At 36.3% G+C, this 16,579-nt stretch overlaps 3 protein-coding genes across 4 annotated transcripts; 2 read left to right on the top strand and 1 right to left on the bottom strand.

Moving 5' to 3' along the window:
- The first annotated feature begins 2,520 nt into the window (after positions 1–2,520).
- On the top strand, positions 2,521–4,445 carry LOC109175369 (sugar transport protein 6-like). The gene is made up of 3 exons (XM_019324633.1): positions 2,521–2,668; positions 2,748–3,556; positions 3,662–4,445. Exons 1-3 carry the CDS (start codon positions 2,551–2,553, stop codon positions 4,235–4,237), a joined length of 1,503 nt encoding a protein of 500 aa, XP_019180178.1. The 5' UTR covers positions 2,521–2,550; the 3' UTR covers positions 4,238–4,445.
- A 1,199-nt stretch (positions 4,446–5,644) lies between these two features.
- Positions 5,645–10,425, bottom strand: LOC109175305 (vacuole membrane protein KMS1-like). 2 transcript variants are annotated; one of them, XM_019324552.1, is made up of 9 exons: positions 10,215–10,425; positions 10,024–10,184; positions 8,988–9,199; positions 8,413–8,488; positions 7,933–8,232; positions 7,455–7,603; positions 6,747–6,863; positions 6,476–6,655; positions 5,645–6,112 (listed from the first exon to the last, which is right to left on the bottom strand). In XM_019324552.1, exons 2-9 carry the CDS (start codon positions 10,109–10,111, stop codon positions 5,939–5,941), a joined length of 1,296 nt encoding a protein of 431 aa, XP_019180097.1. In that variant the 5' UTR covers positions 10,112–10,184; positions 10,215–10,425; the 3' UTR covers positions 5,645–5,938. The 2 variants fall into 2 exon arrangements, with proteins under 2 accessions (XP_019180097.1, XP_019180096.1); XM_019324551.1 differs by having other exon boundaries at positions 10,024–10,425.
- Positions 10,426–10,934: 509 nt separating this feature from the next.
- On the top strand, positions 10,935–14,948 carry LOC109176144 (mediator of RNA polymerase II transcription subunit 10b-like). The gene is made up of 6 exons (XM_019325585.1): positions 10,935–10,986; positions 12,384–12,724; positions 12,813–12,893; positions 13,006–13,108; positions 13,420–13,509; positions 14,580–14,948. The coding sequence occupies exons 1-6, from the start codon at positions 10,939–10,941 to the stop codon at positions 14,649–14,651; spliced, it is 735 nt and encodes a 244-aa protein (XP_019181130.1). The 5' UTR covers positions 10,935–10,938; the 3' UTR covers positions 14,652–14,948.
- Positions 14,949–16,579: the final 1,631 nt, after the last annotated feature.

Below are 16,579 nucleotides of genomic sequence, written 5' to 3'. Positions count from 1 at the left end.
TGACCGCACGGGAAGTCATATATATTCTCATTTGAACCAAAATATATATACTAGTTTTACACGTACATTGCGGTGCGAATGAGTCAAGTCATATATGTTCTCATTTGAACCAAAATATATATACTAGTTTTACACGTACATTGCGGTGCGAATGAGTCAATGTTTATAATTAAATATTTGAAACTAATATGAGAAGTTCATACATAACTAATTTAATGTCGAAGAGAAGTTCATACATAAATAATTTCATGTCATATTTGTTTATTTAAATATGTAACTCATAGTATATGAATACAAGATAATATAGGAGATTCATTATAATTGTCAATAATTTTTTTTTTAAAATAGTAACCAAGTATTTTTGTTGCAAAGGGTTCTAATATATTTAATGGATGCACATACAAGATCAATGAATAAATCAACGGTACTAGTTTTTTTAGGTGTTTAGCTCAGTGTTTATTTAGTTCAACCATTATTGTTGAATGGATTATTATGAATAAAGAAATTCCTAATTTAAGGAATTTAGATGAACTAGTAAAAATTTAAAAAATTTAAATATAATGTAACTCAAATATATTGGACAGTGGTAAATATGATGTAACCCAAACATCAAAATGGTATAGAAAGTGTTTAGTTATTCAACAGTATGGAGCAATAATTTGTTCCAACCATGGTTGCAGTAGGCGCTGGGCGCTCGGGCAGCGCCTAGGCGGTCTAGGCTGCGCCTAGGCGGAATCTAGGCGGGCGCAAAAAAAAAAAAAAAAAAAACAGTGGCAGACTTACAGTTTGACAATTTTAATGAGATTGTTTTCAACATTCAATCAAATAACACATCCAAATAAATGAAATAATGATAATTTATAAGTCATAACATCAAAACAATATTAAAAATTAAAAATACTCAAATATTTCATTCATCTAAAGATTCAAAGTATCAAACTAGCTTAGTCTACGGGGTGTATATATGTCATATTATATATATGTATGTATATATGTATACACACACACACATATAATGAAAAAAAATTAGCAAGGTCGAGCTGAATGGACGAGTTAACTCGGCTAAGTTAGACGCTAGGCGGCTGCCTAGTCGGCCGAGTCAGGCGCTAAGCGGACGCCTAGGCGACCGGTTGCCTAGGCGGACGCCTAGGCGGCCGGTCACCTAGGCGTGCGCCTAGGGGGGAAATCGCCACGGTCTAGGGGCGCCTAGCGCCTAGACCGATTTTTGCAACAGTGGTTCCAACCCACTGAAAATACAAACACTGCAATTTACAATATTTTCACTTTAGCGTTTTAGAGAATGATTTTCCCAAAACACCCGTGTATTAAAAAAAACGTTCATTGTAGAGCCGTTTCGACTCCTTGAATAACAAGAGCCAGTTTAACTGGCTCACTGATTGCCCATCAACAGATGGGCAAGTTTAATTTTTAAATTGGAGCCTTGAGTCTCTTTTTATAGAAGTCTCAAAACTCTCATGCCACTTTTCCCAACATATATGTGTGTGTGGGGGGGGGGGGGGGGACTAATTTGAATCGTCCATCTTGAATTATCAATAACTAGAAATAAGAGAAAAGAGTGAGATCTTTTGAAAGTTTGTAATATATATGAAATTGATTGACTTCAATATCTTTTTCCCTCTTAATTTTATTTATTTTACAATCGTTAAATCTATTAAATCAATAATTAACATTTCTCTACACCCGGAAGCCTTATTCTATGAGAGTTCGATCTCTATATATACAATATAATATAAGAGAATGCTAAAAGCTAGTACACATTTAAAATTAAAGTATAAAGTGCAAAATACAAATGCTAAAACATTGTTAACTATATCTCGATTGCATCTTGAAAGGGGTTTGAATGCCCTTCACATATTATCAATTTTGGTGCAATACTACATAGCTTTAATTTGTCGATTATGAAACTTTGTTCAATTTGGACAAATGCTCACTGCATTTAATACTCTAATTTAATTGAACGAATCTAAACTTTTAGCACTAATAACAATTTAATAGAAACCAATAGTAATAAATTATAGATCAATTTAAATTTAGTGATTAGACTTTATTAGTAAACAAATAAATACGAACATAATTATAATATAATTTGAACATTATTAATATACAATTTATATAGATGCTAGACGTACCCATCTTAAAAAGTAATAATAATCAAAATTTCTCTGCATCTGACCTTTTCAAAAAGTAGCATAACAACAACAGCAATAGTAATGGGTCAAAACCTATTTTCTTGGAAATGCATTTTTATAAGCAAATTTAGTTAAATTATAGTAGAAACCTAAGTATAAATAGATGGATATATAGACAGTGAAGTTTTCAATCTGAGTACATCCTTTACTCAAGAGAAAAAAATACATCCCATATTCTGGAAAAAAAAAAAATAAATTGGAGTTTCTCCAACCAACAACACATACCTAGAAAAAATTAAGATTAAATTTTATCCATTATTTTGCATTTTGAAGAAAAAATTAGTTTTTTTTTTTTTTTTTTTTTTTTTTTTTGAAAATTTGAGGAAAAAAGAGGTAAAAAATGACAGCTACTACGGGTAATGAGGTTTTTGAATCCAAAATCACAGCCTATGTTCTTTCTTGCTGGATCCTGGCTGCTTTTGGTGGTTTGATGTTTGGTTATGATATCGGGATTTCAGGTATTAATTATTTTGTAATTTAATTTTTTTAAAACTATAGTTATCATGCAAATTAATTAATATTTAATAATATATATAGGTGGAGTGAGTGGGATGGATGATTTCTTGATAAAATTCTTCCCGGCGGTGTATGAAAAGAAGAAGCGTGCGGTGGAGAATAATTATTGTAAATTCGACAATCAGATGCTTCAGCTCTTCACTTCATCGTTGTACATGGCGGCGCTGGTGGCCAGCTTCGGTGCATCTAAAGCTTGTAATTTGCTCGGCCGGAAGCCCACCATTCTCATGGCGTCTGTCCTCTTCATCATCGGCGCCGCTCTCAGCGCTTTTGCTGAGCATAAATGGATTCTCATCTTGGGTCGCATCTTCTTTGGTATCGGTGTCGGGTTTGGGAACGAGACGGTGCCGTTGTTTTTGACGGAGGTGGCGCCGGTGCAACACAGAGGGGCGGTGAATATTCTGTTCCAGCTCCTCATCACGGTCGGGATATTTATTGCAAATATTGTGAACTACTTTACGCTGGAGATGCATCCTAACGGGTGGAGGGTGTCGCTCGGGCTGGCGGCGGTTCCGGCGGTGATGCTGGGGCTGGGGAGCCTGGTGATCAGCGAGACGCCGGCGAGTTTGGTGGAGAGGGGGAAGGTGGAGGAAGGGAGGGTGGCGTTGAAGAATTTAAGGGGGGTGGAGAATGTGGAGGCGGAGTTTGAGACGATCGTGGCGGGATGCGAGGCGGCGAAGCAGGTGAAGAGGCCGTTTAAGAAGCTGACGAAGAAGTCCGGCCAGCCTCAACTCATCATCTCCGTCCTCCTTCAAGTTTTCCAGCAGTTCACCGGCATCAACGCCGTCATGTTCTACGCCCCGGTTCTTTTCCAGACCATGGGGTTCAAGGTACCTAATATTATATTTGGTTATATGTTTATGTATTTATTTATTTATAGTTCCTGTTCCTATAGTCTTTATAATTCCTTCCTAATTCTCATCCCTTGTATTAAGGCCAATGGGTCCCTCCTCTCCTCCATCATCACCGGGCTAGTCAACGTCCTGGCCACCTTCGTCTCCATCTACACCGTCGACAAGGCGGGGCGGCGGAAGCTCCTCCTCCAAGGCTGCATTCAGATGGTGATTTCCCAGATGGCAGTCGGCATAATCCTCGCCACCAACCTGAAAACCACCGGCTCCCTAGACAAGACCCTCTCTACCGTGGTAGTGATTCTCATCTGCCTATACGTGATGGCGTTCGCCTGGTCGTGGGGGCCGCTGTGTTGGCTAATCCCCAGCGAAATCTTCCCGCTGGAGACCAGAACGGCGGGGTTCGCGTTCGCCGTCAGCACCAATATGCTCTGCACCTTCATCATCGCTCAAGCCTTCTTGTCAATGATGTGCGGGATGCAAGCTTTCATCTTCTTCTTCTTCTCGGCGTGGATAGTGGCGATGGGGCTGTTCGTGTTCTTCTTCGTGCCGGAGACGAAAGGGGTGCCGGTGGATTTGATGGTGGAGAAAGTGTGGAAGCAACACCCTGTGTGGCGGAAGTTCTTTAGGAGCGATGTTAGGAGCTATGAAATGGCTTGAATTGAAGATCGAAGAAGAAGAAGACAGAGATCGAGATCGGCCATGCATGAAGTCCTCTTTCATTTCTATGCTTACAATAAGATTGCTATTGTTCATCCTAGCTATGAGCGATAATATTCAATTTGGACGGAGCATTAAAATAAAATTTGGTCCCTTGTCATTGTAATTGCCTTTCAATCAATTTTCATACTCTGTTAAAATCCCTGTTTATGTATTTGCTAGTCCCTTCCAACATTATATTTTTTGTTAAAGACTTTAGCCCCATTTGGTAAAATAGTTAGCTTATCAGCTAATTTTGACTTATTTGATCATTATTAATTGTTTATCAATAGAAATAAAATTAGTAATATACTATTAATAAAATAATTATTAGAGAAAATAAAGCTGATTCGTGTGACTAGTATTTAGGCATATAAATAATATATATATTTAGAATAATATAATACAAGTAAAATTATATTTGTCTCGAAATAATATAAGTAGAGTACTCTTAAAAGATTTTGGGTCTCATAAATAAATAATATAGTAAAAATATTCGGGGTATCACACTTTACCCTCTTTAAAAGATGTCTTGTCTTCGAAACCTAACCACTTAGTTCTCATCCCAACTTATCATCAAACCAAAATTCAAGTCAAAGGTTCACTAAGGCTTCATATCACTTTGGAACTCCGATCCCTATATTGTCACTTCATCTCTTGTATATTCAAAAAAATCTCTTATAATTAGTTTTTTTGTAACTCCAAAATGCTAAAATTCAATCAATTAGCATTTTGATTAAAGAAATTATACCACGTTCTTTAAAATATATATATATACACCAAAAGCTATCAACTAACAGCTAATTTATCAAATACCAACAACCCAATCTGTTTGAAACATGAATGTTAAAAATAGAGAAAAGGAATAAAAAAACAAAAACATGACCAAAAAAAACCGTGGTTTGAATAAGGAAATCACAAGAAGATGGTGAACTTATGCTAACCTTTGAGATATAAAAAACAGCATTACAAGCCGTCTAGAAATAAAATTTTGATAGAATAATTGGACTTAATTTATCAAATACCAACAACCCAATCTGTTTGAAACATGAATGTTAAAAATAGAGAAAAGGAATAAAAAAACAAAAACATGACCAAAAAAAACCGTGGTTTGAATAAGGAAATCACAAGAAGATGGTGAACTTATGCTAACCTTTGAGATATAAAAAACAGCATTACAAGCCGTCTAGAAATAAAATTTTGATAGAATAATTGGACTTATTTGTTTACGTTTTTGCTTATTATTTCTAGTGTTTATTGCGGGCACACATGATAAAAAATTCAGTTAATTGAACAAGATAACCGAAATCATAACACTCCTAAATATAACCAAATTTCTAGTCTTGATGATGCTCTAAACCAAAGGGGAAATAAAAAATGAAATCTTCACTTCCAAACTGTGGAAAGTCAATTGCAAAGCCAAATATTAACATATGTATTTGCTAAACAAAAATGGCCACTCAAAAAGAATGGTGGTAATACTCCATACCTGATATAATATAAGCCTGTAATTCTTCTGTATTCTATCCTATACAAGTTTTGGCCTTTTGGGTGTTCCCTCACAGGGTTCAATGGTGAATTGTGTAAGTAATTGTGCAGTAACCTAGCATGAGATGAATCGAAAAGGCAAAACACAGTATTCGTCTCTATGATTCATAAGATTCATTCGAGTCTGCTCTGCATTGATGACTTGCCCTTCACAGCACCAAAATCCCGCTCTTGATGTTTCTTGAGATAGTTCTGTGCGGTTGCATTTATGATCTTAACGAAGAAGTTCAGAAGCATGATCCATACCACTGTGTTCCAGATCGAAGCAAATGAGAAGTCCCATTTCACCTGATAAGAAGTAGCATTGAGATTAAAGAAAACGAGAGCAATTGTGATCAAAGTAAGCAATCTTTTGTTTTGTTTTTTTGGTGTAAACCACGAGGTGGTATGGGTCTTTCTCTGTCCGTTTAACGGTCCAGGTCCACCCAATTAAGCTGGCCCAAAGGGAATCGTCAGTTGTGGGAATTGAACCCGGGTTATTTGGCCCAAAGAGAATCGTCAGTTGTGGGAATTTGGCCCAAAGAGAATCGTCAGTTGTGGGAATCGAACCCGAGTTATCCCGGAATTCTCCCCACAAAGAGAGCTCATTTGCCACTTGAGCCACCCTGTTGGGTTATCAAAGGAAGTAATCTGATCTGCAGTCTATGTCACCTTAGTATTTGAAGGGGAATGCGGTTTGGTTATCATATACTTGTCTTTGATGGCGTGAAGCTTCGCGATCACGTTGGGTAGGATGGATTCCATACCCGGAACAAAGCTGAGGACCCGAATGAATTTGTTCTCCATCCAGTCGAGGAGCTGATTATTGCACACTGAAATTATAAAGACTGTCTGCCAGGGAACGAGGAACCAAATTTCTTGTCAGATTTCAAGAACTCAATCTCAAAGCAACATTATGTTTGGGTTCTGAAACTTGACAAACCTGTATATGCGTTTTAATGATAGCCTTTCCAATCAACGTAGCAAAGAAGAACTCCCAGAATGGAATGCCAAATTGTCCACACATTATGCCAGCCAAATCAAATAGAGGATTGGGCACCTACACAGCATTTTGGATAATCAACAAGAGATGCATAGAGTATAAACGAAGATATTTACATGCAACCAAACAATCCCGAACTTTAACCTAACAGGGTTGGGTAAAGAAAATGGAACGAGAAGACAAAATCTACGTCAGGAAAAACAAAAGGGAAAATTCTTCCAATGACTTTCCTTTTTACCTTTTTTTAAGCCGAAATCCTCTTTTTTTTTTTTGGTACAAGTATTACGCATTTCCTCTTAAACATTGAACTAGAGTACAATCATCAAATTGTTAATACTCAAAAGACAAATCTATAGAGTCAAGTTCCCGTGCGGTCACTCACCATTAGGTACGCATAAATGCACCACAAAGTATTCAGAAATGCACCATTAGGTGTGGCGAGGTGTGGTGCATTTTTTTGGTGTGTGGTGCGTTTTGTGGTGCATTGGTGCATTTCCGAACATTGTGTGGTGCATTTATGCATACCTGATGGTGAATCTGCACCGGCCGCACGGGAAGATTTGTCAGCATTTGTGTGGTGAATACAGCTAATTTGCAAAATAAAGTTGGCGATAAAACCAAAAGAAATGGTCAGAAGTCTGCACTAACCGAAGCAAGAATCAAGATGGTGAAGAAGTTTAGATATTGAGCATGTGAAAGAAACCAGCGCTTAATTTGATTTAGATTAGTTTCTTGATGTCCGTTATTTTCAGTCGAGGAAGTATCCAGCTCATCTATACTACTTCCTGAAATGCTTGCTGCAAAAGGGGATATGGAGAGATATTAACATGTTAATAAATACGGAAATGTTCTTTGCTCATAAGAAGAATCTGATACAGTTAGATATATAAAATAATGCATATGAAAGTGCAAGTACAAACGAAATAAAAAGGGTATGGTAAAGCACAGGTGAAATGTTCAATTCAAAGACGTCCAAAACTAACTGGTAACTACCCATAACTGACACCTTTTCATTAATAGACACAACCCTATAGATAAACCTAACTCTTTATTTTTCAACAATTAAAACCTGCTTTGAAAAATGGGTTTCACTGCCAAGGATCGATAGAGGTTTAATTGTTATTACCTGCTCGTGAAATGAAATAGGGGGGAAGCTCTCCGAGGGCAGTCCCAAGGCCCCACAGAATAGCCTCTAATTGCACGTGGGGCAAGATACTACTCAACGGAACTTGTGTGCCATTAGAGGAAGAAAACAACGGGGGGCCAAACTGGGAACAATCCTTTCCAAGCCATGAAGGGTTTCTTTTCAGTTGAATTGTATCATACGGAGCACTTTTAATGTCAACTCGACCACATTTCACTGCTTTTATAGTGAAGAACGCAATGTGAGGGCCTAGATACAGAACAAAGGTGTGCAAACCGGACCCTGCATTATGCCAAAACGAAGAGTACAAGATCAGAGTTTTTCATTCATAAGCTGCTTACTGGAAGTCAAGATTTTATAGGGAAGACAAGAATACCAGTTAGCTTTAGGCACACTCGATTACCAGAAGACCAAGAAGTAACAAGCAGGAAAAATCGGCAGGGAATAATTAATTTGCCTTACCAAGGCCAATCGAAGATGCAACACCGAGAGCAATCCACCATACTCCAAACTGTACATACTCAAGGACTTCCTCCATCTGTTATGGCGGGAAGGAGAGGCATATGTCAATTACAACAAGAAAGGTTACCAGATCGGTGACACGGATAAAGAACCCAAAAAAGAAGGGAGTAAATATATAAATAAATAAATAAATATATAAATAAATATATATATATATATATATATATATATATATATATATATTTTTTTTTTTTTTTTTTTTTTTTTTTTTTCAGACCATGAGGTGTCCTGAGCAGGTCCTAACTGTAGGAGGCACCTTTAAGGTCGTACCATACTTAGACTAATCCCCGTTCGCACTGGGCCGGCCCAATTAAGGGGCAAAGTGCTGGCCAGATTGGTTTTTCCATACGAGAGGGGGTTCGAACTCCTGACCTCTCTTAAGGGACAAGAGTGCACGGCCACTCACGCCAACCAAGCTGGTTGAAGGGAGTAAATACTTAAACTTCATAATAACAATACGTTTCAATTCATTACAAAACATAGCAATTCTTAACAACAGATGATACAAATCGTACCTTTTCATGGGCTGAATCTGTGGTCAAAAGCAGCATTCCAGAAAGCACAGCCACACAGCTGAATAGCACAAACCATAAAGCATGTGAGAAAAGATATGCCAGGGACTGCCTGAGCCACTCTAGTACTGCCATAACAAAAAGCTTCAGTGTTTTGAAAGGCTGTGTCATAAGAGTCAAATTTGCCATTTCTTGTTCGTGCTTAGACTGAAGACCTGCAAAGCAATAGCAGTTCTATTAGCAGCAAGCATGACTTTCAAAAATGAAATTATTTTCTTTGAAGTGTTTTAATCAAGGTTTTTCTAATTCAAGTCTAACCATTTAAGTGATGCCCATAAATGAAAGAAAATAGAATTATTTGATACAATTATGGATTCAAAATCTATATAAAGAAGCTAAACACTAACAGCTAGTCCACAGAATTTCTTATCTGAAATTAAATTTGACTTGTCCAATGAAGCTTCTAAGCAAAATTCAAATCCCAAAATCTGGCTTAAATTGTGTATAAAATGAAGCATAGTTGGTCAGTTAAACTGTCTCAAATTTAACTAAGCACAAAGCAAAACAACAAAGCACATGAACACATCACAAAAACATGTATTTCATCTTTGGTTGAAGTATGAAGACTAGCATCCCTGAAATACAATTGTCCAGTAAGGAGAAAAACACATACTATATGGCAGACAGTTCTAAACAGGTCTTTCACCATTCTTAAACCTGCAAGCCAAACTCTGTATGGTATAACTTTTCACATCTATAGCTATAATCTAAAAGGAGGTAATGTGCATAAGCTCATTACTACAATTCACAGCACCTGCAAGGCTGCAATTAAACTACACCGTTTTGGGGGACTTACATTTTCAGGCAATCCAATTATCTTAAATTCATTAACAGCCAACTCCATTCTTACCCATTTCTTTCCTTGAATGAGATTGAAGCAGACCCAATACTCAGAATACGAACAATACATCAAAGCTCACATTTTTCTTTCATGGAAGGGAGAAATACTCAAATACAGATAGTAAAGAGAGAAACTTGCCCGCGATCGACACATATTCTGTTTTGTCCTTCTTCTTAGTAACTTTACGTGATTTTTTGGGAGAAGCTGCTTTCCTCTTCGACCCCATTTTTTTCCCACTGTTCTGTCCTTCTTTACATATACTCAAATGCCATCTCTCCCTTCTTCCCCTCTCTCCTATGATTGCGTGTATACCTGTGTTTATGTACAGAGAAATCCCGGAGATTCTTTTGACGACGATATGAAATCAAAGATTGGGAATCGTGGAAAAAACGCAAGAGAATTCGTCGTGTGCGGTTCCCCCAAGAGATCCGAGCCTCTGAAAACTAGTTGCACGGAACTGGGCTCTGGACTACATCCAATCATCTCTTTTATGTTGGAGAATATATTTTTGACGGGAAATTCTATAATGTGGAATTATTTCGGGTTGATTTCGAAATTATGATACGATTTTTCTAATATTATTAGAAAGTAAGGACTTAAATCTTTTTGGAAGGAATAAATGGGTGTTTGAGAATAAGCTGATAATTGATAATTGATTGGATTGGTTTGTTGTAGAAATGTGTTTGATAAATTATTTGTTTATTATTAGCTGATTATCTATATATTGTGTTATTTTAAGTTTTAAATATATTAGAGAGTAATGATGTATGAACTTTTAATCTTGATAAATAATTCTAAAATTTGAGTTATCAATTATACTTTTTCTAAGAATATAATACGTAAGTGTATTATTTTTATTTATTTCGCTATTTTTGAATTATTTTTAATTTTAAATATAAAATGACATTATTACGGAGTATTATTATTTTTTTATTATTAAGCCCACAATTCATACCCGCGTCAAACCCTCCTACTCACAAGTCAGAACCCTATCTAATAATTTATTCGGCAGCGATGGTGAAGAAGACGGCGGTGTCGAAGGAGACGAAGAAGATGGTGATGCAAAGAAAACGGCTTGGATTAACTCATTTCTTGATTCGGGTACCTAGTCTTTTTGTTGTTGTTGTTGTTGTCTTTTTTTTTTTGTTTGTTTTTTTTTTGTCTTAATAAATCTAGGTTTGCGGTGTGTTTTAAGTTTTGATGATTAATACAATTTCATTGCTATGTTAATTTGTTTTTTGAATTCGGCTGGTAGTATGTTTCATTAATCATGTGTTCTGAGTTTTGGGAAAATTTGAGAGATACATCCATGAGGAAAAAGGGGGATAATTTTGGCTTAAGAAGGAATTGGAATCAATTGATTTAGAAACATGCTCCAAGTAGCGTTTTGAAAATCAATTGATTATCCCAGTAAGTTATCCCAATGAATTTTTTTTTACCAAACACTGATTTTGGTTGATTGGCTTGGTTAATCAACTACATTTGGTGAAACCAACTGGAAAATGACTGATAGCATGCATCCTACATTTGCATGATTGATGTGAGTGACGAGAATGAGATTGTGATTGGTGGAATGCACAGCGAGTGCACGGTTATCGTGCTAAAGGTACGGACCACCCCTTAGACTTGCTGGCTAAAGGCTTGGGTCAGGGTATAAGCACCGCGGTGTCATATCAGAGCTATATGCGCTGACCCCTTAGTAGTGGTGCTAGAGGCACGAACGATGCGAATGACGCTTCAGTGCTACCATGTTGGTGGACTTGTTGGTGGTTACAGAGTGAGGCATGTAGTTGCTTCAGTGGAATAAGGGAGGCGATATAAGGGTGACTTGGAGGTACAGGTTGGAACTGATATAAGGATGAAGAGGAGTAAAAGTTGGAACTTGGTATAAGGTTGGAAGATGATTTGTGTGCTTTACTGATTACTTGCTAATTGATTGTCATTGGATCCCATTGTTGCCTTTAATTGCTATTTATGTGCTTACTCAGCTAGTATGTATTGCAAATGTAGGATGTATGCTAGTATCTCTATAATATTCGTAATGTTGCCTTATAGTATCAGTCATTTTCCAAACACTCCCAAAATATGAAAACTAGCGAATTGGCACATGTATTGGTTTTATCATAGATATATTGATCGAAACAAATTCAACTCGTTGATCAGCTCAAGAACAAACTTATGAATCTTGTTTGTTCATATTTGTATTGATTTCAGTGACATTAAGTCATTCTCTAATTTCACATGATAAACTCTCATGTCTCATGTTTTAAAACAATAAAAATACATTTAAAAAGATGATCAAGTGAATGAAATATAAATTTTATACTAAAGTTTAGAAATTTGATTCTTCCCCCTTCTCCCAATTATAATAGAAAACAGTATTTTTTTGAACGATACTGACTCTATTACAATGTAGAAAAGAGTATAATTACACTATAATAATTAAATTTCCTAATCCAATTTTCCCAAATTTCCGGTTTCTCACTATATATATAAAGAAAAAGAGAAGAGAAAGTCAGATTCGACGGAAACAGAGGGAGAGCGTTCACAGCTATTCCAATCGCAGAACTCAAAACCCGCCGTTGGTGATGAATCATTCGCAGAACGCGACGGCAACCGGCGGTGCTGGCGGTAACGGTGTCATACTCCCGATGTCGAACGTTGCCTCGCCCGCCGACTCATCAGCGTCGGCCACCACCGGCTCACCGGCGGACGATTCCAAGCAGAATCTCAACCAAGTCATCAGCTCCATACAGAAAACCCTAGGGATGCTCCACCAACTCTATCTCACCGTCTCTTCCTTCAACGCCGCCTCCCAGCTTCCATTTCTCCAGCGCATGTATGCACCGCAAATTCTTCACCTGTTTTAAATACGCTATAATTGGAATAGTTTTCACTGATCTATGAATTGTTTGGAATTAAATTAGGAACGCTCTTGTGTTGGAGCTTGATAATTTGGCGAAATTAGCAGAGAAGTGTGATATTCAGGTGCCCATGGAGGTTCTCAGGTAAGATTTAAGTTTTGTTTTTCAAGTAAATTAATTATTGTGAATTTTACTCTCTCAATTTGTGCTTATTCTGGTATTGCATTTTTCTTTTTAATTGGTTATTGCTATGTAGTTTAATTGATGATGGGAAGAATCCAGATGAGTTTACTAGGGATGTTTTGAATAGTTGCATTGCCAAAAATCAGATTACCAAAGGAAAAACAGATGCTTTCAAGGTTAGCTTTACTTCAATTTGCACTCTATATGACTATATGTGTGTACTTGTAATTGCAAGGCATTCTTGATTCTTTCTTCTGCTGTTCTCTGTGTCTGAGAGCAAAGTGAAGGCCTTTGCAGTAGTGCCCCTAATCACTTACCGTAATATCCATGTGCCATTGACATTCTTGAAGCCATAAAACTGCAAGTCTTATTGGATCATTCTCCAATCTATTCCTCACATTAAAAAAGAACAAATAAATAAATGAATGAGCCAAAAGGCTCATTCAATTAAATGCTATAAATTACTTGTCTTCTCACTGTGGCACAGGGTTTGCGGAAGCATCTTTTGGATGAACTTGAAGAGGCATTTCCTGATGAAGTGGAAGCTTATAGGATGAGTCGTGCAACTTCTGCAGCAGTAAGTTTCTCAATTTTTGTGCTTGCTGAAATTCCTATAGGCTAATCTACTCAACTCTCAAGCATGGCCTTGATCCCAATTTAGTTGGCATCAACTATATGGATTTAATATGTGCACTTAATACTATTATGCACTAAATAAGTAGCAATTCCCCGGAGCAGTATATTGAACTGGCCTTAGGTAGGTTACTGGTAAATAAACATTTTGATTCGGTTCCATTGCTTGACAAGCTGGCCACCATCACAATTTCTGTTTAATGAAAACACAAAACAGAAACAAATTGCACTATTCCTGAGGGATTTAATGAGTTAGATAAAAAAGGATAATGCCCTACAAGTGGAGATAAGAAAATTTTGTTTATAATAGTTGTCAGAATCGATTCAGAAATATTCCGTAGTCCTATCAGGAGAGTCCAAGATGAGAAGAATAACTCGTGGGGTTGCCTTTTTTTTGTTTCCTTTAAAAACTCTGCAACATATGGAGACTAGAAGTTCAAGCAATTATGATTAACATTGAATGTAGAAGATCACATTAGCTAAAATCATACAAGGGCAGTCATTCATGTGAGTTTAGTGTTAAACATTCAGAATTGTCAAAAAAAATGTTAGGGTTGAATAAAGGATGTACTAACATTGAGGGTTATATGATAAAAGTCATAAAACAAGCAGTGAGACCTTCATGTTTGCCATCGGGGCTGCATAAAGAACTTCTGGTTTCGTGAGAATTAATATGTATGCCTGAATATTGTTCTCATTTGGTAAATTTGTGATAATTTGGATTATGATTATAGTTCATGATTTTGGATTGTAAAAGTTACTGATTTATGGGCATAAGTTAAGCTAAAAACTGTACTATGATCCATGATCTTTGCCAAACAAATAAATTTAACATGTAGTCTAAATAGTCTTATCAGATAAGATCTACCAAAAATCACTCTGTCAGACCTTCATATGATATACTCTAACTAGGTTGTTGAATGTATTTTGTTTGTTGATATTGCTAATATGCCCTTTATCCTGGTTTCTGTCTCTAAAACATATATTACAACTGATATTTAACATCCAAAACAGGAAGCAAAACAGTTGGCCCAAGCACAAAACGCATTACCAAATGGCGACGTGAAGGTGAAGCCAGAAATGTGAAAATCGAGGCCTTCCTTTACAACAGTTTATTCACTTCTGGACCGTTGTTTTAAAGTCTGTGTATACTGTTAAGATGCGACTCGATAGGTCTTTCATCGAACATGTTTGTGGCGTTGAAAAAGATTTACAGAACGATGCCCTGCCTATGTGCCGTGCACACCCGTTTTGAATTGAATGTTGTAGATGTAATTTTACAGAGTCTAGAGTGTTTAGGGAATCATGTGAACTTGAAAGCACTCTAGGTGAACCCTGCCTTGTGACTCTAGCTGTTAAACGACCACAAGGAGGTTATGGTTATAAAGTTAAGGAATAAGCGCCAAATTAGCCACTGAACATAACGCGATAGTGTAATCAGACCACTCAACCTAAAAAAAAGTGCAATTAGTCCATTCAATAGCCCAAATGCCTCCAATTTCACCTGGTAGCCGGTGATCCGTCCTTCTTCCTGGTTGCTTGCTGATGTGGCCTATTAGGTGGCCGATAATCCAATAGAACAAACACCACTGGCTAAAAAAAAGGAAGCTAATAAAAAATGCAACATAATAGGCCACATCAGCGAGCAACCGGGAAGAATGGTTGACCACCGGAGGTATTTAGGCTATTGAATGGATTAATTGTACTTTTTTTAGGTTGAGTGGTTTGATTGCACTATTGCATTACGTTCCGTGATCAATTTGGCTCTTATTCTTAAAGTTAATTATTTGACTAATTTAGTTGAGGTTATTTGGTAGTGTGTTTTATTCAATTTCTTGTGTTTCTTGGTATTGAATATCTTGCACTAATTCTACTTAGATGATCTCTGCCGAAACAGTGTTTGGATGAGACTGGTGACTGGTAGCCCCATGGGCCATGGCTCCCATCTTAATCCTACTTGTCTATTAATATGATGCTTGTGAGGATTTTAATTATATAATTATTTTAATATAAAATTTTTAAAATAATACTTTTTGTTTAAAAATATTAAATATTAATTTTTTCAAAATTAAAATTTTCTTAATACATAGCCATTGCCCAGTGACAAAGAGGTCCATATCTGGTGACGAATTTCAGATGAATAATGGTGACTACACATTCGTCTAGGGGAATAAAGGTGGCCTAGCCATCTTACATGGCGTTTGAATTGGTTGGAGGGGGATTTACGTGGGAAAGGAATTGCAATTCTATGGGAGATGAATTACTGAGAATAAAGTGAGAATTTAAATTTCAGTGTTGGTTTATACCATCTTAGATGTATTCCTTTTGCATGTTTTTGTAGGCCAACAAAGGTGGAGAATTGGAAAAAGAATAAAATAATTGTATAATTAAAATCCACGTAAGTATAGGATGCTATGTATTAACTTATTATAATATCAAGTGTAACATGTCGAATAAGTAATAATATAACCTAATTGCACTATTTGTTAGAATTAGGAAACCAATTATTTACTTTAAATTTTTCTAATACATTGTAGTATCTGTTCAAACATACTTTCTCAACCTGAGACAAAGAGTGAGACTCAATCTCATGACCTTCCATATAGAAGAGTCACTACATGTCATCTAAGCACAAGGTGCTTGGCTTATTTACTTTAAATTTGATACATAAAGCATAAATATTCTTATGAATAACATTAGTAAGAAACTAAAGATATTTTAATATATATTATTTCGAGTGTGATTATTTCTTGCTTTTATCTAAAGAAAGTGTTAGAGTTTATAAAAATGATAAAATCTCCATCTAAATTAACAATGTTTAGATAAAACGACTTTATCAATCTCCATTGATATCAATGATTTCAATTAAAATGGTCTTATCAAAGTACGTGTTATAATTTGTTGTCATCATAAAATCTCTATCAACATCAATGATGTTTCATTAAAATAGTTTTATCTAGGGAAAGTGTTATAATTAAAATCTTAAAATATCTATCCGCATTAAAGCTGCTCAA

Source organism: Ipomoea nil, unplaced genomic scaffold, assembly GCF_001879475.1.
Source record: "Ipomoea nil cultivar Tokyo-kokei standard unplaced genomic scaffold, Asagao_1.1 scaffold0688, whole genome shotgun sequence".
Classification (NCBI taxonomy): Eukaryota; Viridiplantae; Streptophyta; class Magnoliopsida; order Solanales; family Convolvulaceae; genus Ipomoea; species Ipomoea nil.
This window is presented reverse-complemented; position numbering and strand designations above follow the sequence as displayed.